A 26,960-nucleotide genomic window follows, 5' to 3' on the forward strand; every position below is an offset into this window, starting at 1 on the left:
TGAGTGAGAAGGTAAAGTCTCCCCTCCAAGGTTCGTAGCGTAGCCGCTAAGTCACACAATGCTGCGAGAGCCACTGGAGTTACGCCTGCGGGTGAGAGGCATGGTGTGGTGGAGGGGCATGGGAGAGTCAGGGGGACAGAACTGGTGGGGGTGATTGTAAGGAGGAGGGGGTGGTGGCAGGGGTGGCTGAGGGCCATCTCCCTCTCGTACGCGAACAGGTGTGGACAAAGCTGACTGGATGAGCTGATGGGTTGCTGGGCCTTGGCTGAGGAAGGCTTCCATCCGCCCTCGCCCACTCTGGTCCACCACGATCACCTTGACAATCTGCTGGCATTGGATGAGTGTTTCTGGGCGGAGCTCCCCAGGCTGCACAGAGCTGAGCAGGGCGGGAGGGGCAGCCAGGGCCAGAGGCATGGACTCAGTGCTGGGCTGGCTCAGTTGATAGGTCTGCAGCCTGTTGTGAATTGACACCTAGTTTAGGAACAGTCAGAGAATGCATGAGGAGTTACCAGCCTGAACGCAGCCTCTATGCAGCCCTCTGGTGTGTTACGCACATGGGCATGCAGGCATGCAGGTAGGTAATAGGCAGAGCGAGCGCATGCAAAGTACATACACTCCTTTTCTCTCATCACATATATACAATCAAACACACACACACCAGCCCAGAGAGAGAAAAAGGGCTGCAGGGTAAGAATAGGGTTTGGCCAGAGATCCTTGTGGGAATATTTTGGATTTTATAGTATATGTGTGTGCCTGATATTACTCACACTGAAGAAACAGAAACCTGTTCGAGGGCAAGGATTGGGGTTAAGCATTTAGTTGCAGTGTTTAAGGTTAGGCAAAGGCACTGAGGATTCTCACAACTATAGAAAGATATGACTGTGTGTGTGTTTGTGTGTGCAAAAAATATGGTCAGTGAGTGGAAGAATGAGAATCTAAAAGATAAAGGAGAGTCGGGAGAGGACAGAGGTGACACCGAGGGCTTGGTGTCTCCCTAACACAATAATTTACAACTCAAAGGAACTGACTGAGGTGCAGGAGAGAAATGGGCAAAGGAATAAAACATAGAGAAACTGGAAATGGTAAAAACAGCTTCTATCACTGTGCATAGTTAGAGGAACGGCTGGTTTTACGAACACACTCTCACCCACACACACTCACCAGACTGTTAACAGTATCAAGCTTATCTGGCTTTGTAGATGGTATTCTAGGAGCCAGCCAGGCTTATGGTGGCTTGCAAAGGCTTATATAGTAAGGCTGGCAAGCAGCAGTTGATGAAAGAAGGGATGTTGTATAGCGAGTAGAGTGGCTGCTGATCCACTCATGAGGCACAGAAAGAGACTGTTTGTAGCACCACTACAGCAGACTCCTCTCAGCGGCCTTTGTATCCCTGGCTGCATAGTGGGGATGTGCCTCAGGGGGAGCTCTTTTAAAGCAAAGCATAAAGCAGATTTTCTGTTGAGGATGAGGCACAGTCCTTCTCTAACCACACACACACACACCCTCACATCCAAAACCGCACCCACAGAGGTGAAGAAGCGGATACTTACCTGAAGGAGACAACAATAGCTTTGGCACTCACCTCTACTGTGTTGTTGCCCGTTTTATCATATGGATCCTGTGGGCCTGTGGAGGAGAAAGGTGTACTGGTGTAAGTTAATAGCTAGATTTCAGCTTAATATTCTGACATATTCAATATGGGTCTTCAAGAGTTAGATGAGACCTTTAAAGATCAATAATTAACATGTGATAAGAAAAGAGTGACTAGAGTGTAAGAATATGTATACATTTGTACTAAAGTTCACACTTTTAAAGTTCACACATAAAAGTATAAGTTACAATTTGCAGCTGTATGTAAAATTATACTGTACAGTGTATAGGATTTTTCATCTACTTATCTTCCATGCAGTTGTCCTATTTTCTACATCCCCTTGAGTAATGTATGCATTGTAATGAGTAATGTATACTGTGTTATGCATTTTATGCTGCATGAGCAAAACCAGCACCTGAGGGAGAGCCATGTCCTGTGTGTGTGTCCACTTGCCCGCCGTTGGTGTGTATGCCATGTGGCTGTATGCCTTGTTGCCTCTCCAGTTCCCCTAAAACACCAGAGAGATAGATTGCAACCAGCCCTATAAAGTCCAGTATGTGTGTGTTTGTATTTTCATAGCTAGAGGTGTGTGTCCTTCCATCCTTACACTGGATGTGTATTTGCTCCATCTCATTGACCTCTGCGATAGCCTCTCTGAGCTCCTCGGCAAACTTCCTGAGCTCTTCCCCACTTGGGGAGCAGAAACTCACCAGCTGCTTCTTCTCTGAGGTAAATGGACTCAGCATGGTGATGCCATGGGCGTAGTCTGATGAGACACCCCGACAAAGAGAGAGAGAGCTTTTCACTGTGACTTTGATTTTAAAAAGAGTATGTAAAACGGAAAAAGGTTTTTCAAAATACTTGACAGTTTTGTGTGACAGTTTTTACTTCAGGTTCTACTTCACAAAACCTTGCTGCTAAGAATATACTATAAAAACTCATACTTTGACATTAATGACTGGGATGTATTTCCGTTGGCAGTGGTGCTTTGTTGAAGGCCTGCAGATATTTTAAGAGGCTCATAGGCACTAAGGAGCAGTGGTTTTCACTTTTTCCTTTTATGCAAATATTTTTTAGCCATACTGGCAGTGCAGCTTAATCACTGCATGTGCCGAATTAAAATCAGTACAGACATTCATGTTCCCCACAGCATAAATAGTTTTAACTTGTTATCTTCAGACTTTTCATCTAGTGCCATCATCAGGTCAAATTTGTAATGTGTGCAATACTTTGGTTTATGATCAAACATCGGCATTTCATTGGCATTTGGCATTTCATTCAAAGCCTGGCTTCCCACACAACAACGCTGTGGATGGTGCTAACAGTGGTTACTGTAGATTAGCGTCTTTTCAAGCACCATGGCAGAGTTGTACTGAAAATAAACTGTTGCTATAAAAGTCCATCTTACATTCATTGCTGAAGAGGTGAAACTGCATTCCCAGAAGGCCCATCGCCTTACAGAATGTGTATGAGGCTGAGCTTTTCTTCTTAGGACACAGTTTCAGGATCTACAGTGACACATGCGACATGGCTCAATTCACATATATCTGATTATATAATGTGTTACATGAATTATGTTGTGCACTGGCTTTAAAAATGTGGTTTCACATGCTTATTTGGAGCACTGTTGTGAGTCGGTGGGAGATATTTTTGTGGTGAATCCTTACCAGCAGCAGGTCATTAAACAGGAAGACCTCTCTCTGCAACTGGGACAGTTTCTGTTTGTGAGGCTTGTTGGCATCAGGCACCTCAAACAGACGACAGCAGCAAACCAGACGTCTGTGGGGCACAGCGAGGATCTACGCAGGCGAGGGTAAAGAGATGGAGATGACAAATAACACAGAGGACAGAGTGCAGCAAAATAATACATGACACACAAGTAAGCAGACTGTGCAAATAAGTGTAGACAGCTCCTTGAACTGAGAAAAAAAAGGGAGAGGGGAAATTACTTGGAAGACAAACACATATATTGCTTACAGTTTTCAGGCCCAGGATAGACTGCTCCACGCGGCTTACATAGGTGACATGATCTTCATTGGAGCGAAGCTCTCTCTGTTGGATCCTTTCATAAATGCCAGCCACCATCTCTCTTGGGATATCTGCTCCATCGTCCACACCTGACATAACAAGGGCCCATATAATGTGCAAGTGGTCACTATCAAGTTAATAAGTAATATATAGATAAATAATATTAAATTCCATATGAATGAGTTTCGAGTTTTCAGGAGTTTTTGAAAATTTTTTGCAATTCAAGAGCCTCTTGTTCATGTGTCCATCTGACTTGTTTTGAATGAATAATCATGTAAAGGGGGTTTAAAAAATGCAGATGATGGCAACTTACATAATATCACTGTAAAAGACTAAAACTATAATGGCTGTATTGTAAAATATACAGTTCATTCTGACCAGAGAGCATGAAACATACATAAGAACGCCCAGTCATACTGAAGACAGCTCACATTTGTTGGATCTTAAACCTACATGGTATCAAAACAGAGAGGACCTTGGGAGCTGCCACATTTAACCAGTTCCAACCAGTACACACGTGAAACTAAAAGTGCTGGTTGAGACAGTTGCCTCTCATCACAGGTCCTTGGACAACTACATCTATATGTCAACTCGCTGAGCTCTTATATAATTGCATAAAGCATTTCTGCCATATACATCACTCGTGAATTTCCACAAGCTGAATTTGTCAGGTATAAGATCAGCCTACTCGCTCTCTAGTCCGAAAAGGAGTAAGCTAGATTGTCAGACATACTAACTTTTGTATCTTTCAACTATTGCACTTTAGCTCATGTAGCTTTGATTTTGAAGCACAAAATAAAAAAGACAACATGCTCCAAACTATTTAAATATGTTAGGTTACAATACTTGGGCTGTTGACGTTTGGTACAAACCTAACTTATTAAACATTTTAGGAAAAAAAAAAAAAAAAAGCTATAGTGAAACAGAACTTAATTTAATTATGTGGAGTAGAATTTAACCAAATTATCTTTATATGCACAGAGGTGCATCATGTGGAGAAACAGGGAGAGGAGAGGGGAAGGTAAACAACTTTGTTTTCAATTTAGTTGAGATTGAAGACAAGTCTGTTTCATGCTGTAGTACTCATTATATAATGATTTAAGGGCTGCCCTTATCTAATCTCCAATGGATGCTCCTGGTGGGATAATCATAAAAAATCCAATATAACTTTTAAAAATTTGTAGTACCTATAAAAGACAGCGTTACTTTGCATGGTGATGTTAAATATATGACATTGTCAAGGCTTGGTGTCTTAAAGTTAAACTGTGTAGTTTTTGACCACTACTAGTGCTACAGCATGTTTTTCTAAGTGGGCCCCCATGATTCTTTGTGCATGCAACTGGACTCATCACTTTGGACAAAACTGGAAAACATGATAGCTATTATTGTCACTAGGACCATGCTATTTTGATCTGAACTCAAGAAATATAGCCACAGGCACAGGCAGTGAAAAATAAGACTACACTGAGTGTAAAAAAATAATTTTTGCTTTGTTTCTGAGATACCCCCTAGATACCAAGTCCACTTGTTCATGACACCATAAATAACATGACTAACAGCTGCAGGAGGACATCGGCAGAGATGAAATATCAACAAATGGTCCAAGAGGACATAACACAGGGACATAATAAAAGAGAAAGCTTTAAAAAGAAAGTACTCCATAAAACAGAATATGCATTAATCTGTTCTTCAAACATACGCTGCAGACAAATCTTTAAACTGGGAATTAAATGATCAAGACTTGCAAAGCAATTTCCTACAAAGGTGTGATGATTATCATCATTTGGCAAATTTTGGAACTGGTTCATTGACATTTATCTTCTGAATGTTTTTATTATTCACAGATGTTGTTTGCAAATTAAATCATTTTACTCTGTAGATCCCGGGGAAGATTAGCAACAGGAGCAGAAAGCTAATGGAGCTCTTGACTAAAAACTTCATAATCAGTGAATTTGAGACTATGACTCATTGTGTTGGCATATAACATTTTTTTTGTAAAGGCATATATTTCTGCCAAATTAGTTTGATTTCATTGTAGGGTTTGCAGCTGTGAACCTGAAAATGTGCTTTTATCCCAGTATGTGTGCTGTCACTTTGTCCCAGCAGTTGCTCTATTGTCTCAATAAGGTGGCTCATACAAACCATCTCTACAGTCTGGCAACACTGTTAAGGAGAAGTTCACAAATTAAAACTCAGGTGTGCAATATTATATGCAAAAGGAATTTGATTTGACTGATTTCTGTTAAATGTACTGCAACACATTTACCACTGTTTTCAGTAAATGTATGTATCTGTTTAACCAATGGACAGAGACAGTGTTGAGCGACTCAGCCAGGGTAGTGCTGGTGACGTTTCCAGAAACCCCAAGCTTATATCATGAAATCTAATGCTAGTTGGATGACTTGATGCCACAGTCTCTGAGGTAGAGCTTCAAGCTAAGGATATCAGGAATCTCCTTCTGCTGATGGTAGCAAGGAAAGGCAAGCTACCGTTGCCTCTTTAAGTAATTTAATACAGTTCAAGAAACTGTCATTCAGAGGACTGAGAGTGAAATTTAAGTGAGGTTGATAAGAGAGTGGTTATTATAAAACACTGACTTCTCCTGCACTCTGCTCTTTTTCGTATTCCTTGTCATTCTTCCTGGCACATGTCTCCAGTGGATCTCCTCAGTAAAACATCTGAGCTGTGCATGTGTAATTATATAGCAGCAATGTTCATACATCTGAAAAGGCACATAAAGTACATACTTAAAGAACAGGCTCTATGTAACACACACTAGTTCTCTCTATATATGTGCACATACTGTATATGGACACACTAACCTCTTAGGTTGCGTATGAAGTCATCAAGGCCCATTTTGCGCTGGGGTTTGATGTTGGGTGAGTACATGTCGGTGTTTAGGAGGACCACAGCGAAGGCTAGGATGAAGATGGTGTCTGGGTTGTGAAACTGCTGCACCACATCAGGATTACACATACAGTACCTCTGGCTATTGAGGAAAAAACGACAAGGAAGTTATATGTTAGAGGTTTGATTTTTTTTTTTTTTTTTAAAAAGTCTTAACCAAGATTTCTGGTTATCTGGAATCTTTCAGAGATGTAGAAAGTAAGGAATGACAAAGAGCTATCAGCAAAACTGAAATCCCAGTGATAAGTCAAATATATATCCTATCCAGCTCCAAATATCCCAGAGATTATTATTGTTTTTATGTACATAAGAGCATATGTACCATTTTGAACCTTTTTTTTTATAAATCAGCACAAAATAAGATTGCATTGTATTTGTCACGCCATGCATCCTGGACAAATTGTATCATTGTTTGTCTTTATCTTTTGAAATGTACAAAAATCAGTCCAATTAGATCCTGAATCACATGCACTTGTAAAGTTTATTAAGTATACCTGGACTAATAAATCCTACCTTCATGAAGATTTTCACATTACATTTATGTTTTATAGATGCATTGATGAAACCTTGTGGTCATTTTGAAGGCCGCAGCTTGTGCTGCTGTTGAATTGTATTATATTATTCTACAAGGTGTTTTGAATATTTAGTGCACCCCATTTATAACCGGTAAGAACATTAGAAACACTTCTTAGCACCTGTGTATTTGCCTGCTCAGAGCCAATGTGCCAAAATTTAATGAAGCATTCACTGACTAATCGCTCTCCCAAATCCCAGAATTTTCTTCCAGTTTAAACTGTGTTCATCAATGAAATGGCAGGAAATTTTTAGATATGTGGGGGCACAATAGAAAAACAGGGACTGTATTGCTAAGAGAGATGAGTACAAAGGTCATAAAGGCAGTATAGGAATAGCTTTTAAAAAGGTGTTTGTGCACCTATGAGAAAGGCAGTTGGATGATTTTAAGGCAGGTATTGTATCTCACTATGTAAACTGCACTACTTTATAAAATTGGTAGATTGTAACTTCTACTCAGATGTGAGGAGCGATCCCTCTGCCGTTAATAAAACTGACAGGACATAGGAGATATTTCACAGCACAAAATGATTTATGCCCTAGGTAAGGTAGCACTGTCCAGTCCGCTTTGGAACCAATGATGTTGCATTTGGTCTTGCTTTGCTCCATTGCTGCCCACAGGCTTCACAAACTCTCACTTCCTACCCGTCATCCCCCCACAGCTCCCTCCCTATCTTTTTTACTGTCACTTACATTTACACAGTGGGCCATTTCAGTGGTGGGAGGCTTTTTATCTCTGTAGCCAGGCAGGATGCAGACATGGAGAGGCCTGCTCTGCTGAACAAGACTATGTACTTGTCAGAGCATATGCAAAAAAATAAGACACCATCTGAGATCTGTGCCACCACAAAGCCCCTTCCCAAATTCCACACAAGATCTAAAGTCAGAGAGCTGAACTCAATCAACTATAGTGCAGTTCAGTAGCAATAGCTTTGAGCCTGCTTGGCACAAACATCCCTATAGATATAATTTGGACCGCCTCATACATAAACACATACACAGGCACAAACAAGACTCCTGATTTGCCAACTGGATGTTATTCTGAGGCAAATTCATCAAAGACTGAGAGCAAGACAAGATGTGCTGTGAGAGTGTATGTATGCAAATGGTCATGCATAGATGTATAACTGCATATGTGTGCACGTTTGTACACTGAGTGAGCAAACAGTTGAGTGAATAACTAAAGTGGTGGATATGTGTGTGTGTGTTTGCGCTTCATTCACATATTTTCAAGCTCAGATCTCCATCTTATGTAATCAGTGTATTTAAACACCAGCACCAGATCCCTTATCTTCATATCTGCATAAGTTCCATGCCAGTTGGCACAAATACCATTCTGTACAACTACTCAGGACAAGAGTACAACGTGCTTCAAACAGATGACATAACAACTGTTACGTAACAGACATGGCGTTGGATGTCTGGCTATCCCAATAAACCCAGCTCATTTCTGACTCAAAGCTAAAGCTACAAAGCGCATGGTCTCAGATTGCTGATGAATTTGTAATCTGCACCCAGGGACTTTCTCCTCTTCCTATACCATTCTTTGCTTCAAGTAAGAACATATTTTTCTCAAGACTGGTGATCATCTAATTGTTTTATATTATTTAGAAATCCACTAAAAAGAAAAACACATTAAGCCTCACCTTTGCATTGGCTGTCATAGTCCTTCATCACCAGGAAGGGCTATATATTTATGACCCATTTTGAATAGCAGTGCTTGTCAGTCTATTACTCTAAATTAAATCTTGTGTAGGAACTACAATGTGCATTTTCTGAAAAAATGCAACGTGGTTGTTGAAAGCTGCTGCTGTGAACGTGAAAACATATTTCTAACTGTAAGCATATGGGAATAGGAGATAGTGAAAGAGGTTTTTAACTCTCCACATGGTGGTGGTGCCACTGATAACATGTCACAACATGTTAAGTACTTCCCCATGGGACATTTGGGTATCCAGTGAGATTTCTTTAAGCATGTGTAGCCTACTTTGTGAAAAAATGATGACTGTGATTGTTTACACTGAACCACACCCACAAAGGTTATTATTAAAGAGTAATAAAAGATGATATCCTAAATTAAAGGGATGGCTTGTACTCAAGAGTCAACCACCTATGGTATGTACCAAGTTGTAGAATAGAAGTCAAAAATGTGTTTGGGAAGAAATTCAAAATAGGAGAAAATGTTTATGACGCAAATAGACATTGTCTCTATTTATAACATATCAATTCCTTTTGATAGCAGCAGTAACAGCTTTAAATGTTAAACTATACCAATCTGCATTTTATAAAAGAAATGTATGAGTTCTGGGAACCTCTTTTGCTGCTGTTGTCGCTGCTACTGTTATTGGAGGCTTGTAGACTGTGACTCATAACGTGTTAGCAAAAAGTCTTGTGATTAGGGTTTGTGTGACAAAAATATCAATAAATCATCAATAATGATTTAAATTGAAATATTTCCTGCTTCAAATTAATAAAGACAAAATATCTGTCATGATTCTTCTGATGCTGCTATTCATTCTAAAATGTGAAAAATTTGTTAATCCATCAATCAACACTGCTTTTATCCTTCCAGAAGAAACCTCCTTGACCAGAAAAATAGCAGCTCAAGTCATGTCTTGCTGGTCACATTGTTGGTAATCATGAGGGAAAGAGCAGCACATCAGCAAAGGGAGATTAAATGTACACTGCAATGCAATCAATTACTCTGAAATTGAAAACAATGATGGACGTTTTTATTGTGTTTTAGTCTTGGGGGCAATTGTTGGATAATACCAGGACCATTCAAGGACAGTTCCAGACAGCAGATAAGGTAACAATTGCAGAACCTATTTGTCTGGTCACTTCTGCCTGTCTGTCACCTCAGATAATTTTCAGCCAAAAGGCAAAACATCATAAAGCACCTTTCTATCTAGGAGTTTGTTAGAGGCAAGTTCACATAAAGGGAAAGTGCAAACCACAGTTTGTCTCGTAAGGTCCTCTGGGTATTTAAATGAGTCTTCTTCAGCAGAAACGCTCATAAATTTTAGTGACTGGAGGGCACTGGCAAAATGAACAGAAAACCAACTTAGGCTAATAACCCATGGGTACCAATGTGCACTTATACATATTCATGGGTGTTTTTAGTTTGAAATGGGCTCACCATTGTCCAGCACATACAAACAGCCTACAAAGCCTGGAGATTTGGCCAGGAAGTGTCATCTAGGGAGGAAATTTGTAAAATGGAGCATCTATTTTTGGCCTGATGGAACACACACTGATTGCCTGCAGCTCAGATCTTCATTATGATTGGCTGACAATCAAACACTGCTGAGTTTAGTCAAAGGTTACAGTCAATCTGTGTAATTTATTAATGATACAGGGATTTGGTCTCATCAGAGACTTCTGCGGTGAGCTGGCAGAACCAGTTAAACACTTTGTCTATAGAGTTGGCCTATTAGCATGCCATGCTTGATAGCCCCCCACCCCAAAGCTGCAAGACAAGGTCAGAAAATATTTTTTTTAAATGTTCTGTTCTATTGCAAAATATGTATGACACGTAACCATGCTCACATATTGAGCATGGTTACGTGTCATTTTTTTCCTGTTTTGCATAGGTAGCCGTTGGCAAAAGGTCTATTCATATTTAAAAATTCAATGTGCCCTTACCAGCCCTGCTCAGTCATGTGATGACTGTTGCTGTGTTGAACTGTATTAAAAAGTGAAGCCAGAGCTCTTAGTCAGCAAGGCCTGTTTGTAAGCGAGTTGACAGCCTCACCTAAAGGCTTCGATGAGTCTTTCCACTTTCTGTGCTTCTCCCTGAACACGTACGTGAGCCTGGAACTTTCTAAGGGCTTCATCGAGCTCCATGCCTGAGAAATCCATCTCATCCACAACACAACTATAAAGTGACAGAGAAAGAGGGGAGAGAAAAGCAAGAAAAACGGAGAGCAAGATTAGTTTTACTTGCAGTGTGTCACTGTAATGAGACGGTGAGTGAGCCAATATGTGTTTGTGCAAGTGCATGTACTGTACATGGGCAACAAACCCATGGGCTAATGGCAAATCTTACTTTTACAGTCATACTTCCATTACAGAACAACTGACCTGGAAGATGCACATAGAGACAACACATGCACAAAAATACACACACACACACTTTGTGCAAACATCAGTGGAGAAGAAAGGGTCTGACAACATGTCGGGAGATAAGACGGAAGAAGGATAGAGATGAGAGGGTGAAATAATGAAATGCAAAAAGCGAAGGGGCAAGAGAGGTACATGAAAGGCTGAGGACAGGCTGTGGCAATGGGAGTAGTGCATACACGGAATTGTGTGTATTGTGTCTGTGTGAAAGAAAAGTAAGGGTGTGTGCTTGAGTGTGTGTATGTTCAGCGCAGTGACCTATTTCTACAGACACTGCAACAACCTCAGCAAAAAGCTTCTCTATCATAGATCTGTGTCCACACTGGTTGGGTGCAAAAAGGATGAGTGTGAAAACATTAGGTAAATGCTTGTTTTCGTGGATATTCTGTATTTATGCATGCAAGCGCATCTACATGCCACTGCAACTGAGTTTGTGAGTGTTATCACGTGTAAATCTGGTGGGTAGGTTCAATTGCCAGTTCTCTTTCAGACATTCTAAAATACACCATTTTTTTAAAGTCAGATCCTACAAATCATTTATTACATCTTTTATCACATTTACGTGGTTGAGGTTCACACTTCATTCCTGACACTGATAGGTACTTTGATACAGTCAAAACACCCAGAACAGCTATTAAATGGACTTTTGGTTTACTTTGTTGACTTTATGTATGCATGGATTAGAATGATTGTACCTCTACAGCAATTTAAATTTGCTGATGAGATACGGTGGAAACCTTCAAACAAATATTAAATGATTCTTGAGATGAGATGATGGTATGTCAAAGAGAAGCAGTAATTTAGTTAGGGACCAAATAAAGTCTCTTCCTTTGCAATAAGTAGTCAAATCTGCATTTACAAATGTTAATAAATAAGATTAATAATATAGGTCTTTAGTTGGAAATGTTAATGAAATGCAAATAAATTGTTCCAGATTGCTTATACCTGATCTAATGACTGTTAGTAAAAAAAAATGTGAATGCTGATGAGGCCAACAATTAAAATAGAGAGTGCTTCATGGGTAAGTGGTACCATTCATAAATTAAAGCTAATCCATCTCCATGAAAACTGAGCAAACTGTGTGTGATGTGTTGTGTAACCAGCTCTAAAAAAATGACAACATACTCAAGTACATCTCTGTTGAACTGCAGCTTGCTGTTCCCCAAGAACTCTCCAATCATCTGTCGGCTTAGCCCCTTCCTCTGCAGCAGGAAGTGCGCAACTCCGATGGCTGTATCCGGGACGAAACCACGTGTGATTAGGAAGTGGATACCTCTCTCTGGGTTCCTAGCCAACAGCAGAAAAGCAGATGTTGTTAAGATTTAAAAGGATTAATGTGATGTCTCTGTGAGCTCAAGCAGAAACGTGTGTGTGTCCCTGAGTGAGACGGAAAATGTATGGCATTGTATTTGCTGTATGTACTGTGTGTAATGTCTTTTGGAAAAAGGGGATGAATAATACAAAAAGAAAAAAATGAGTGCATTCATGTGCAGAAGATGTTAGCACCGGACTTCTGGATCAGGCTGTCACTGATGCGTATGAGTTCATTTACTTTAATTTTGATTTAACTGCAGTAATAATAAGTGCAAGTCATGGACTCTATTTATAGGAGCTGAGAGGCTCACATTGTTCATGACCTCCTTGACTGCCTCCCCTCTTCAACTTTCTCTGTTTTCTATCTCTCCACCTCTCTTCCTCAGTTCATCAGCCACCCCCTCCCTGTCTCTTTTGTTATGGACGTCACAACATCACAAGATGGCACTGAAAAAGCAGCTCCTCCCAACATTCACAAATACTAATGAGCAGCTGCTTAGAGCAGTTTGCTGGCCCATTGGAGATTTGTAAGACACAAACAGTAATAAACGTACTTTGAACTCTGAGCCAGAGGGTGCAGAAATATTTAAAAGTTTTCCGTGTGCGACAGTGTGTGTATGTGTTGCCAACCCACTCACACATTGAAGAGGTTGAGTCCTATACGATAGAGGCGTTTGCGGTGTGTGTCTGTAGACAGGGTTGGTGAGCGACAAGAGACTGGATCTTGGCAGCGATCCCTGGGTAAAGAGACAACCAGGGCCTGCATGGTGTCAGGGCTTGCCCCCCCTGCGATCTGCTGAGGATGAGTGTAGTGGTACTGCTGGTACTGGGTGTAAATTTGGGCAGGCTGCTGGTTAGACTGGGTTGAGGTGGAGATTGAGGTGGAAGTAGAGGTAGAAGTGGAATTGGATCCCAGTCTGTCTGAGCTGCCCTCCACCTCCATCCCTCCTCCTGCTGGAGTTGGTGCTGCAGAGCCCCTCCTGGATCCTGGATCAACCATTTCCAGTTCCTCACTGGGAGGTGGTGCAGGAAACTCTGGCTCCTCCCCTGACTGTCCATTTCCTCCCCCAGCCATCCCGCTCACAGATGCCTTCCTGCTGCCTGGCTCTCCACCTGCATTGCCCAGAGAGGTTGTCGTGGTGGTGGTGGTGGCGGAGGAGATCGTGTAAGAGCTATTGCTGTCGATGTGAACAGTGACATCCCTGAAGGCCATTAGCAGCGAGCTGGCACTGCGAGGCAGACCAGCACTCTCAGCAGCTGCCCGAAGGGCCCCAGGGTCCATCAGTAGTCCCTTCCCCTCTCCACCCTCTGACAAGCTCCAACCACGAAGAGCGTCATCGATCGACTGGGCCAGGGAGTGTAACTGCAATTAGGAGGATAAAAAAAATACAGCAAGATTATTATCAGAGGCTATTTGTAGGCATAGTGGAGCTAGACGTCTCTGCACACAATGGCCTACAAAAAAGGACAAGCCACTGAGTATCCACTCTTTGCTTGGACAAGGGTCACATTTTAAATTCTGATTGGATGATGGCGCTCTGAAAAAGTCAAAGTTTTACAATTCTTCCTGAGGAGATCATGAATGTAATTGAGTAATTGAGACAATTCAGTCCTGGACGAACTGACCAAATGACATTGCTAGAACCATGCTGTTAGAAAGGCTGAGAACTACATATGAAGTTCATGAAACTCGATCTCTTGAATTGTTTTTTCTGCACCATTTTGTCCTGCTTAGAATAAGGCTTTATTGGGGGGCTGTAAGAAAAAATAAAAACTCACTTGTTCTGAGAAGCAGTCCTCCAGCTGTGTGAGCGTAGGTCCAGGGGTTTGAGGAGGGGCTGTGTTCAGGGCAGGAGAGGGAGTAGCAGCTGGTGGGGCAGATGCAGGAGAAGGGGGCAAAGAGGTGGAGCGACACGGGGGAGGAGGGGGAGTTTTGGAACGCAGAGGTATCTGTCCTCCACCTGGATGTAGAGTATAACTGTGTCTCTGGGCTGCATTCCGGTTTCGGCCTGAAGGGCTGGGATGACGCAGGGAGATCCGACGAGGCAACTTGCTCTCTGACAGCGAGTTACGGATCTTTTGGAAGTTTTTACTCAGCTGATACTGCCGGAAAGCTGTCTGGATACGACGGGCTGCCCGCCTCGCTATGAGATGCCCTCCATACTTCTGTTCCAACTCTTCTATCTGGGAAGAGGAAGAGAGTGAGGGGGAGTGAGTTTAAATACCAAACATGTTTACCAGGCTCTGAAACTGAAGAAACTGCAAGAGTGATACTGGAAAGCACACAGCAACCGCTGAAAAGTATTTATTCATCAAGCAGCAGGCAAACATCATGTTGCCAATTTGTGCCCATGTCTCCAGAAGATAAAAAGAATTTCAGCATTGCCTGAGTCATGATATTCACATTCACACACTTCTTAGAAGTATCCTTCTTACTTATTTATCTACTCTTTTCAAACCGGTGAGTGTTTATGGTATTAGAGCTAAAATAAACATCATCTATCATCATTCAACTGTTAACAGTGGCTGAAGGGTCCTGGAAAGGAGGATGGATGGGTTGTGACAAAGGTGCTGTTGAGAAAATTGATAGAAAAGTAAACACCCGCACAAGCCTATTTCTGTTTGGTTTGTTGGCAGAGCAGCTCAGCCCAGAATCTCAGCATCCTCCAGAATTTTGCCCTCATATATTCTTAGCAAGGGAGAGATGGAGGATGGGGGAGTGGGAGGCAAGGGGAGAGGAGAGGGAGAGGAAGAAAAAGGAGGACAGCCACACATGTGTCCGGGTGTGTGACTGCGAACACAAGCACACCCACATAAAGTGCATGTATACACACACACATACACATATACCCACTCATATACTGCGGCAGCAATAACAGAAGCAACAGCAGACCCTTCAGCAGTTTGCTATGAGAAATAAAGACATCTCCAGAAGCAGTTATTAGCTGTTACCATGACAACCCAACATCTTTTGAGTTCCTGTCGTCGTGGCAGTGGAGTAGCTGATGCTCTTTTTCATGTTCACATAGACAGAAATAGATCTGAATAGCGATATTTTTTGTCATGCAACACACAATGTCAAATGATCTTTACTTCTCAAACTACTCTAAAACAGGCAGAGTTTGTTCCATCCCACCATGTGTGTATGGGCCGACACACAGTTGAAAGAAGGCATACCTGCTTGTTTTTATTCTCCAGGGTAATCTCGTACTCACTGGGACCCTCTCTCTTGGTCCCCTCCACTTCCTGTCCACTACTAGAGGACGTTCCATCCTCCAGGCTCAGCATCTGTCCACTGAAATAAGAACAGAACTCTATCAGTCCTCCCTACTGACCTTTAAAACTCTGCTGTTATCGCAGTGGCAGGTCATCAACCATGCAGAGTGTGAAGAGTTTCATGAGGGATGCAGCAGGTGGATAGTGATGTGTGGCTGTAGTGGCTCGGGGCAAGGATGACTGAGTTGATGTGTCCAGTCCTATTTGGTCAGATCTGTGGCTCCACTGTGGGTTTCAGGAGTGAAACTTTGGCTATGTGACCAGAATGAAAATAACAATAAAAATAAAAAAATACTACAGACTGTGTGCAAAACCATTTCTTCTTTCATCCTACATATAACACTCAATAATATACTCTATATTAATCTGTTATAAAAAAAGTCTATCCATTTTAATTACAGTGAAGTAAAACAAAGAAAAACAGCAATAAACACTTATGTTTAGCATGTTTCGTTTAATAAATGATCTAACCAATGAAATAATTAGCAAGTTTATTGCTGCAGCTCAGACTTCACAGGTTGTACATCCAGAAATTGTGAATAGTTTTTTCTACCTGGGTGATCAGTTTGTGACCTTTTGGATTCAGTTTGTGATATCTTCTGCCTGGACCTTGTAGGGGTTCGGACTCCCAGGCTGGAAGCCACAATCTAGTTATAAACTTATTGTTTAAGCCCTTTTTAACTTTCATTTAAATCAAAGGCAAAACTGATTGGGATTTTAAGCACAATTTAGAACATGTCAAAAAGATCTTTGTTAAGCTTTATCAATCTCACACTACAATAAGCAATATGTATAAGTGTATATATACACTAAAACACACTCATCATTCAAGTGGTTGCAATCTGCATTGTTATGCAACACTCTGCTCTCAGACTGGACTAATTAGAGGACTGAAGAACACTGCCTGGAATTTAGACAATCCACTGAAATCTAGGAGAGTATGTATTAGAGTATGAGTATGTATTAGTGCATAGCCTTGGAGTTGAACGAATGGCCATCCACATATGAATCTGCACTATTGAGTCATATGGCCTATTAACAGGTTCTCACCAGATGTTTTACCACAGAAGTAAGTGCTGATTTTGCACATGAGACTAAATAGGACGATGTGTTTCCATGGCAATGACATAATATTTATGAACATTTCAGTAGAAATTGTGATGAAACTGATAATTTTCTGAGTGCTGAACAGGAATAAACATAACTATTTCTCCATGTTCTGCTGCTGGGATTACAGTATAAGACAACAGATAGATTATCATATTCTCAAACTCAAACATAACATGCTGAAAAAGTGAACTAAATGTGACTCAATGGATGTCATTTCTGTAAAGTAAAAAAAATCAACAACCTTTAAATCTGTGCTGAATCCCAGATTTAGGCCCTGTCCAAAAATGGAACAATGTTCTTTTACATGACAGTGTGATTGAAATTCTATGAAAGCCATGTAAGGCTTACCAATGCAAATTACTTACAATATAACAAAAGGTGTTCTGTTGCTGTATATACAAGTTTCCCAGTTATTGAAATTTTGTTACAACTTAAGCTTAATCATTGTCAAATTTAGATTTTTAATGTGGCCAGCTTCTCTGGCATCTCGCCACAACTAAAAGCACAAGGCAAACACTGATATTCAGCACCTTTTATACAGCTTAACTGGACTGCTGCAAGCATAGAGGTATGATCATACCCTAAGAGGTTTTATAATGGTCTGCAATTACGAGTGTGAGTGTGTGTGTGTAGTTGCACATCTTTGTGAGGACCATTTTGAGCATTATTCTATCAGAGGGAGGACATTTTGGCCGATCATAACTTTTTCACAATGTGTTTTTTTCAAGGTAGAATAAGGATTGGGGTAAGAATTGGGATTTGGCATTTTGTGTTGGTTAGGTTTAGGGTTTAGAGTGCTGGGACTGCATTATGGCAGTGTATTCACAAAGATGTATGTGTGCATGTGTATGTGTGTGTGTTGTTTTGTGCTTGTGCAGTCTTTTTTCCACTAAGATAATGCTTACTCTAATAATTTTTACACAAAGGGGACCTGTGCTAAACAGGATTGGAGAGAAGAAAAAGCCTGCTCATGGTTAAATAATGAGTGCATCACTGAAGCTCCTCTTTGTTTTCTTTGATTACTGTGAAAGCAGCTATTCTGTATCCCCAGCCATAAGTCAGAGATAGGGCCAGAGAAGCCTGATCATATCTTTAAATGAAATAAAGTTTGAGAAAATAGAGAAAATAAAAAGAGACTGGAACAAAGAAAGGCCAACAGGAAAATACACTGATAGTGGCTTGGTGTGTGCATGCTGGAGGCTGTCTCTATCAAAAACTCTGTTAAAACACTGCTAGGCCCCGCTGCTGCATCAGAATACATTAGAGTACATTAGAATACATTAGAGGATTTAAAAGCAGGAGTTCAGCTATTAATGCATCTAGACAGCAAAAGCCTCCATAATGATATGGGTAGTATACACACTCTTTCTCTTACACACATATACTCATATACATAGCAGCAACAAGCACACTGCCTGAAAATGTGATGTCATGGTGAAAGAGAAATGAACATCTGTCAGATCGCAATGCTCAGGGGCCCACGGAGACCTGCAGCACTGTACAGCCAGGGGAGAAACGCACAAATACACACAAGGTTGTGAGGAAAGAAAAGACATTCCAGGTTTGGCTCGAGATGGAGCTCATGACATCTCTCGGGAGGTTTGATTCAGTGGCTGCAGATGCCAGGGACACATTGGTTCATATGATTACGATAATAATGTGCTACACAGTTCCTCTACATCTCATCATCTCAGCTGGCTGTCCACTGCTGCTGTGCCATTAGCCCATCCAATCAACACTATGTGGGTGTAGAAGTTAAGTCATCAGATCAGAGAGAAGAAAAGAGAAGGATTCCAGACAGACAGATGGTGAGATTAATAAAAACAGAATGAGAGAGAGACTTGATAGGGAGGGATAAGATAGAAATAATTGCAGAGAGATCATTAGAAAAGACAAGGTCTTCCAACAGGCAGATAAATAATGAGTAGAGATGCATACAGAAATAAACAACAAAAGGAGGAAAGCTATTACAGCTGATGAAGAAACAGACTTGACTGGGAAAGACTGGATTTAGAAGCCGAATACAGGGGATTAAAAGATGGGAGGAATTCTAGAGGAGGGAGGGCACACTGAGAAACATGACAAGATCAGCTTTCAAAGTTGAGAACAGATCTCTGCTCATTCAAACGTTCCCAAATGAGACGTCATGCATTCACACGCTCCCACGCGTGCAAAAAAATATGAACAAACTCATACAACAAACAACGCTGCCCACGCAGAAACAGACGGCAAAAGTGGCTGCAGTATATTCTCGATGTTTCTTTTCTCCAGTTACTATGGTAGTGGTAGTCGCTGCATCATTGTTGGGTTGCCATGGGCAATTTTATAGTGGCAACATCAGTTCATATGGTATCTCCCCTTTGCTCTGTCTCCATATATCAGAGTAACCATTTGGATTGTTGGAGCTGTAGTTTTGTTTTAGAGAATTGAACTCTCTAGTTGTAATCTCACATGTCCATAAATATATACTGTGATCAAATCGTGTACAGTACTGTGCATGCACTAAAAGCATAATTAGATGATACACATGTACAGTTACCTTGTTATTGAGACACAGAAAGTTTTGAGTGACTGAAAGAGCACCTCGTAAGAACAGTGGGAGCAAACATGGAAAAAAAAACAAGGGAACACAAGCATCTGATTGGTTGTTGAATCTGTCTTACCCAGCTAAGCCAGTGGTGTCAGCCTCTGGATTTTCAGGGGCAGGGCAGCAGAACTGATGCAGCACGGTCTCGCTCCTGTAGAAGGGCAGATAAGAAATGGAGAGAGGTAAACAAAGGAGACTGGAAAGAGGGGAAATGAACAGTTTTGGAAGGACAGTGTGTCAGTCATTTATTACTGGCTGGTGCTTGTTATTTCCCTTGTTTCAATATTCCCCTCCCTGTCTGTTCTTTGTGCAACATCCTATAAGCGGAGGCTCTCCCTTGACTCATTTGGATAATTTCCAAAGATTCTGTTTACCATTTGGCACTGATCCTGAGGTAAATACCCTATGTAGGTTAATTCAAGTCTGAGAAAGCCTAGAAATGATGTGAGTTTTTATGTGATTATGCATCTGGATGTGCCTGCTCCCTCAACCTCCTCCAATTCATTAGATCAGTGGTGATTTAGCAAAATTCCCAAAACCCAATCTGGACAGATGGTTACTCCAGCTCTGTTTCCTGGGTTGTCTCATTTTAAGTTCGTCTCTCTCATTTCTCTCTCATGCATTTTGCATTTGCATTCATATTTTAAGCATTCCACTGGTGCTTTTATCTGGAGCAATTTAGAGTGCCAAGAACAAAAATATATAAATATCATATCACGTGTATGCCGTTGCATAGCTCAACCCTTTGACTACATGGATGCTGGACAACTTCTGCTGCCAAATCTACCATGATCATCAATGTCTCACAGCAAAATCTTTGGAAAATGTGGGTGTAAGCATAGGTCACATTAGGTCATTCAACAATGAGCTTAAAGCATTGAGTTGACAGTGAATTTCTTGGCTACGCTACAGTAAGTCTTCTGACCTGGGCACAGCATATTGCTTGTGACAAAGACCCACAGTGACAGGCATTCAGAGTCAGCGCAAGACTCAGAGTGACAGTCCGAGCTATAAAAAGCTACCTTTTCACGGCAACTTCAAAAGACTTAAAGGGACACTGATTTTTATTTAAATATCTCAGATCAGCATTCTTCACACTTGTTTTCTATGAATAATACTTCTCCATCTGTTGAAACACACACACGCATATGCAAACATACTGAACATATACACAAATAGTTGAATTTGTTCAATATTTAGCAACACATATGCTGTTGTTTGCAGCCTTACCATGGGAGCTTTGCAGGTGGGGATCAAAGCACAGAACTTCAGCTTTTATGGACTTCAATTGTCAATATATTTATAATCTTTTGCATTTTACTTATATCAGGGGGTTTCAAAAATATCTGAAATAATTATGTCACGTCTTAATATTTGTTGCTCAGGAGGCGCTCTGCTTTTCTTTGTTGTGCAGCACTCTCCTGTGTCTCATATCCAGGAAAACTGGGTAGCAGTAACAATAACACTGTGTAATAAGTAGAGGTGAGTATCTTCAAACATGATTGTCAAAGTATATTACATTTTATAATACACAAATAAATGTAAATAAACAGAGAAACAGCTAACCCGGAGAGGTTACCTGCAAGATAGTAAAATGCTACACTTAATTCTTCATTTTTATCAATTTTACTTTTTACTTTCTCGATCTATAACTGCTTTAGCCCTACACAAAGCTTCCTCAAATATGAGATGGCCCTATTTGTCCAATATTTCTTTCTTTAAAATATTTTCCATTTAAAAACCCATTCATCATTTTCACACTTGATGCATGTCTTTGAATCTCATCTCCTTTTCAATGTGGACTTGTCTAGGTGTAAAGATAATACAAGGCTCAGAAAACAGTGCAATACACAAGTGCACTAGTTCACTTTCAAGGTGTAGTGAGTTTGGAGCGTGTCATAGGGCCAAACTAAAGTAATAAGAAAAGAATGAGGTTCAGCAGTTTCTTGGAGTTACATGGTTTATAGCCGATTTGACTGTTGTCTTACTATTGAATAAGAGTTATCTGCATACATTAATCTTATATATACCGGTCAGTAGGATCCTACTACACCTGCTGGAGGCAATGGCAATTAGCATTAGCAACTAACAGAAATGTAGTTGAGGAGATTGCTAGGATTGATTACTGTGCACCCAGGGGTATGTAGTGACAGCTGTAATGTAAGTCACAATTAAATCAAGACGTTTAATGCCTAAACATAACCGAGTAGTTGTCGTGCTTAAGTTTTTTTTTTTTTTTCCACTGGTCCTGTCCAGCTGCTTGGCATACAGTACTGAGGATCTGGATGCCTTTTTGAGGCAAAAGAGTTGCTTTTCCAAGAGGTCTTGAACAAACTACTCTTGTTGAATTGATCATGTTTATTTTGATGATGCCAGCTACAGGACAGTTCAGATGATGGGGGATGGCAGGGCAGAAGGGATAGGTATAGAGAAAGAGTAAATAGAGAAGAGAGAGAAAATGTGCTTATGATGTGCTTAAACTTAGGGATGTAGATGTCTCAGTCATAAACCCTCATCAGAAATCAACATGAAAAAACATCTTTCTAATAAAGCCACAGGCTCTAAGTACCAATCAAATGGGTAGTAAAATATGTGAGACAGGTGGCACATCAATAATTGCTAAAATAAAAAAATCTTAAAAATTTACTTTGGCTTTTTGGAAAACCAATTAGCCGTAATGACACTGACAAATAAAGGGAATAACATTCATTATCTTGTTACAATGGTACTAGTCACTGTTTGGGTTACATTAAGCAGCAAGTGGACATTCAGTACTCAAAGCTGATGTGTTGGAGGCAGGAAAAATGGGCAGGCATAAGGATCTGAGTGATTAGCAAAGGCCGAACTGTGATGATGAGATCAATGGGTCACAGCACCTCTCAAACTGCAAGTGTTGTTGGGTGTTCCTGCTCTGCAGTGGTTAGTACCGACCAAATGCTGTCTAAGGAAGGACAAGCAGTGAACTGCTGACAGAGTCATGGGGACTCAAGGCTTATGGATGATGAGGTTGACCTACTGTGGATCAAACTTTTAAATTTAATTCATTCTTTTTAAAAGATTCAATCTTGTTTGAATCTTTGGTAAAATGATTGAAAATGACAAATACTGCAAATTGGCTATTACATACCTAAAGTCGGGAGGCTGTTGCATTTGTCTAAAAAATTATCTCTAACTCTCACAACTACAGTTTTCACTCCTTTTACAATTTACTGAATAACAGACAAATGTCCTCTCTTCCTGACAGTATAACTACTAAACAAACAGATTCACAGAAGATACATAGTGAGCTGCAGAGTTACACAAATGCCTATCAAGGCCACACTGACTCCCGTGGACGCAGCATTTGGGAGATCGTCATAATGTTATGGCTTAGCACAGACAGGAGTAAGTAGCTCTATGCAAAAAGCAGATACTTCTCAAAATGTCGAAATGCTTTAAAGTGAGATTCATAATATCTGTCAAAATCTATACAATAGACATTAAAATTTAAAAAAAAAGTTGGGGAAAAATGTCAAAAAAACTATGCAGACAATTTAAAATAAATATGTTTTTTAACAAGAGAAATACAGAGGTGGATTTTACGGTAATCTTTAGGCTGTAGTAAAAGTACTGAACTACTAAAGTCCTGGAGTCCCGTATAAATGTTGTCAGGCTGATATAAAACGGTACAAAATTGCTCTGTCTGTCTTGGTCATGCAGTAAGGAAAAGGCCAGGTTGCTTGGGTCTGTGAGCATATACACACATTTATACACACTCAGCAGGTCCATCCATCTGTTAGTACAAGACACACACATAACGACCATCCGCCTGCAACAACGCTTACAAAGAGAACAGGTGAATATTTTAACAGTACATGTCTCCTGCTGTCAGCCTATGTTCTCCCTCTCTCTATGTGGACCTTCCTCCCTCACACCATCCCTCCTCTTTCTTGTTTCATAAGAGTACTCTAATCGCTGTGTTTTTCATCAGCCAGTGTCCAGAGTAGAGACTCTAAGGAAAGTGGAGAGAAGGAGGAGGGTTGAAATGCAACACGAGCAGCTCTATTTGGACTCAAAAGATGGTGCCAGTACATTGTGTGCACCTTCCACTGCGCCACAGCATGTCATATTCTGTCTCTCTGCTGCCCAACCTACGTATCTATTTGTTCACCAGCAAATTAGAAAATCTAGGGTAACAGCAAACCCAGATGCTTAGTGTGTGTGTGTGTGTGTTTTTTTTTTGTTTGTTTTGATAGTTTGTTTGTTTTTTTTTTTTTGGTTTTTTTATCTACCTGCTCTCTGTTCTGGTCTCTCAGTGTACCTGTCTCACTCTCTATGTACTGAAACCACTTTCCGTTCCTGTTTCCTCCTCTCCACACTCTGTCTTTTTATTCCCCGTCTGTCTTTCTCCTTTCCTTTCACTGGTCCACTCCAACGTCAGCCTCCAGCTACTTCCGCTAGACACCTCCAAGGGCTCCATCAAAGACAACGAGTGAGTGTGCAGCTCTCTCTTTCAGTTTCTCTGCCTTTTTCTCTCTCCTGAGAATGGCTGATTACTGTTCGCTCCATGGGCTAAGTGGGGCAGTTAGGAGGCTCAGCTGGAAAGAGAAACAGACTGAACGGAGGAGAAGCTCCTGTCTCTCCCCTCTATAGGCACATCCACTTGCATATGCCATACTGACAACAGAGCTCACAAATGCACCCGCAGCCAACCATACGCAGACCACAAGCCCGCATCTCATTTCTCTGTAGGGCAAAGAAGCTATATAAAGTTAGATCAGACTGATGCAAAACGATACAAACACATACACCTGCACACACACACACACACATTCTGTAACACAGAAACATGCTGGCACACGCAGGTCACTGCAACTGGAAAAGCAGTGGCTAGACCTGATCTCCATTCAGCTGGTGTCAGCTATTAAGTTTGTAAAATGCAAAACTAGAAATTAAGTGTATACTGCAAGTGCAGGCGGAGTTAAAATCAGTGAGGAGATGGAGATATAAGGTCGCATTCAAGGACACGCAGCAGCAAAGGCAGGAGCAGGAATTTTGACCACTAGCCCACTTTACTACCTGATCAGCTGGTTGAGAATCATGTAGTTTTCTATCTGATGCTTTTACACATATATTTAATATAATTTCTTCCCCCCACTAGTATTACTAATTTAAATTAAGTATCAGCGTTACACTGTGATAAATAGAAGAGGGGTAACCTCTTTAGAGGGCACAACCACAACTCCAGCTCCAGGCAAGACTATAGAGGAGAGCAACAGGCATTTAGCACACACACACACACACACACACACAGATAGGCACATACACACAACTCCAGATCAGGGAATGTAGCAGTTGAATTTTTCTCTGTAGGATTAAAATCAACAAGCTTTTTTTCATATACATGTATCTCTTTTTTTGCACTTCTTTGCTCCCCTCAACCTCTGTTCCCCTCACTGGAGGTGGAGTCCCAGAGAGACCAATCAGGACTCCTGCTGGGATAGAACTTAACAGAAAACACACACAGAAAGAGAGAAAAGATGGTTTCTTCTCATTAAGCGATGTGCTCACCTACTAGATGCTCATGGTGCCAAGCATGGCGGTGTGTGTCTATGTGTGTGCGCGTCTGTCTGTGTGTATGCACCTGTGTCTCATCTGACACAGCAGCATCAGAGGTCCCGTGAGAGTTCCCGGATCCCGTGCAGTAATTAACAGAAAAACCAGCAGCACCTCGCCTCATCATCGCACATGCAGCAGCTCCTGTGTCAGAGCTGACATTGACCGCTGAGTGCCATTGAGTGCATGTCCAGCGCACGCGCGCGTGTACGCACGCACGCACACACACACACACTCACACATACATACATACACACACACACACAGGCCTACAGCTGTTTGTTATGTAATGATCCAGTGATCGTGATCCAGTTTCTCATTTAAATAATCCACCTCTTTCTCTTTAACAGACACACACACATGAAAATTGGAAATTTGCAAGCGCCTTCTTCATTAATTAAACGCAATCTGCAAGGCATGCACGCGCGCGCGCACGCGCTTAATTATACAGTTTTAGACGAATGCCACACAAATACTATGAAGGCTTCAAAACAGGCCACTCTGCGCAAGGTAGATCGATACTGCAGAAAAGTCTACTACGAGAGGTCTTAAAAATTCACAAATACCAAAGAAACCTTCTGGATAGACTGCCTTATACATTCTTTGTACTGCATTATATTAGGACTGACACACACGCAAACGACATAATCTCTACTCACTCGGATTTTCTAGCCAGAACCAGGGATCGACAAAGTGTTGTTGGGGTCATCGGAACCAAAGAGCGGCAGCTGGGGCAACTTCCGCCGTTTTCCGGGTCACTTTCAACCGGAGAAACCATGGACGGATCTGCCGGAACCAGCTGCATGTCCCCCGGATCCATAGGTTGGGAAGGGGATGACTGGACCGCCGGAGGCGGCTCGACCTGTGCTGGTGGAGCCGCATGGTCTGGCACGGACCCCGCGCTAGTCTTAAGCTGGTCTTGAGGGTGGCGGTGATGATGAAGGCAGCTGGGGTCGGGGTGATGATGATGGTGATGGTGGTGATAGTAAGGATGCTGCTGTTGTACCCTAACGTCCCGCAGGTGCCTGTTTTCGCCGATGAGCTCGTCCACCCTACGGTCCAACTCCTCGATCCGGGCGCGCTGGGTCTGGATAAGACTCTGCTGATTCTGGACAATGGTGGTGAGCTCCCGCAGGTACAGAATCGCCTGCACCGGATTTTCTAGCAGGCTGGAGCTCATCATATCCAAGATAAGAGTAGAAAAGAAAATGAGAAGAAAAAGCAAGCGGGACTGACGGATGGAGGACAGACAGGATACAAAAATAGCCGTGCGGATGAGAGGGTGAAGTGTCCTACCACTCTCCTCTCCTTGATTCTCCTCGGCTGTGGATGAGGCTGCACCGAGCGAGCTAGCCTCCGCTTCTTCGTTCTTTGGTCGTTTCCCTCTCTCACTCTCTCCCTCTCCCTCTTTCCCACTGCGCTGCTGAGTGGTGCTGAAGAGAGGAGTCAGATCCAGATGTGACGGGGGGGGGGGGTTCGCTATAGAGCCGATGCGTTATTACGCACTGGCATGAGAAGACACCAGAGCACGCACGCACCCTATAGGCTGAAGAAACGGATTCAGTATCTGAGGGACTCTCCTGTGCCAGATTTAGCGCACATTCATTAAAGAGAAAACATAAAAAAATATTTGAAAATAGAATCCTGACAGTTCACCTAGTTGTACAACTTCTGTAGTGAAATAGTTTCGTCACAATATATAATAATACTTTTTGTTGTTGAGTAATACTGTTTTAATATTACCATTTTCTGCATTTTCTTTTTAGTTCTGAATAGTTCTGTTCAGTCAAATATTCAGATTCGTGAAAATGAGAAACACATATTTCCGAGTGTACTTGAAGGCAGCATTATAATTAA

The 26,960-nt window shown here is 41.5% G+C and overlaps 1 protein-coding gene across 1 annotated transcript; it reads right to left on the minus strand.

The window, feature by feature from the left end:
* iqsec3b (IQ motif and Sec7 domain ArfGEF 3b) lies at window positions 1–26,476 on the minus strand. The gene is made up of 15 exons (XM_026312011.1): window positions 25,763–26,476; window positions 19,585–19,659; window positions 15,713–15,830; window positions 14,315–14,719; window positions 13,174–13,898; window positions 12,347–12,508; window positions 10,854–10,976; window positions 6,442–6,608; window positions 3,569–3,708; window positions 3,259–3,390; window positions 3,000–3,099; window positions 2,199–2,357; window positions 2,007–2,099; window positions 1,583–1,626; window positions 1–471 (listed from the first exon to the last, which is right to left on the minus strand). The coding sequence occupies exons 1-15, from the start codon at window positions 26,284–26,286 to the stop codon at window positions 52–54; spliced, it is 3,387 nt and encodes a 1,128-aa protein (XP_026167796.1). The 5' UTR covers window positions 26,287–26,476; the 3' UTR covers window positions 1–51.
* Between the last annotated feature and the right edge of the window lie 484 nt (window positions 26,477–26,960).

Source organism: Mastacembelus armatus, chromosome 6 (assembly GCF_900324485.2).
Source record: "Mastacembelus armatus chromosome 6, fMasArm1.2, whole genome shotgun sequence".
NCBI lineage: Eukaryota > Metazoa > Chordata > Actinopteri > Synbranchiformes > Mastacembelidae > Mastacembelus > Mastacembelus armatus.

What these genes read in the sequence shown, in the direction of transcription:
- iqsec3b (XM_026312011.1), bottom strand. Translation starts at nt 26,286, where the DNA reads ATGATGAGCTCCAGCCTGCTAGAAAATCCGGTGCAGGCGATTCTGTAC. An exon ending in GACACCACTGGCTTAGCTGG is followed by an intron (nt 15,831 to 19,584) that starts GTAAGACAGATT and finishes TTCTTATTTCAG; the next exon opens with TGGACAGATGCTGAGCCTGG. An exon ending in CTTCATACGCAACCTAAGAG is followed by an intron (nt 3,709 to 6,441) that starts GTTAGTGTGTCC and finishes TTGTTATGTCAG; the next exon opens with GTGTGGACGATGGAGCAGAT.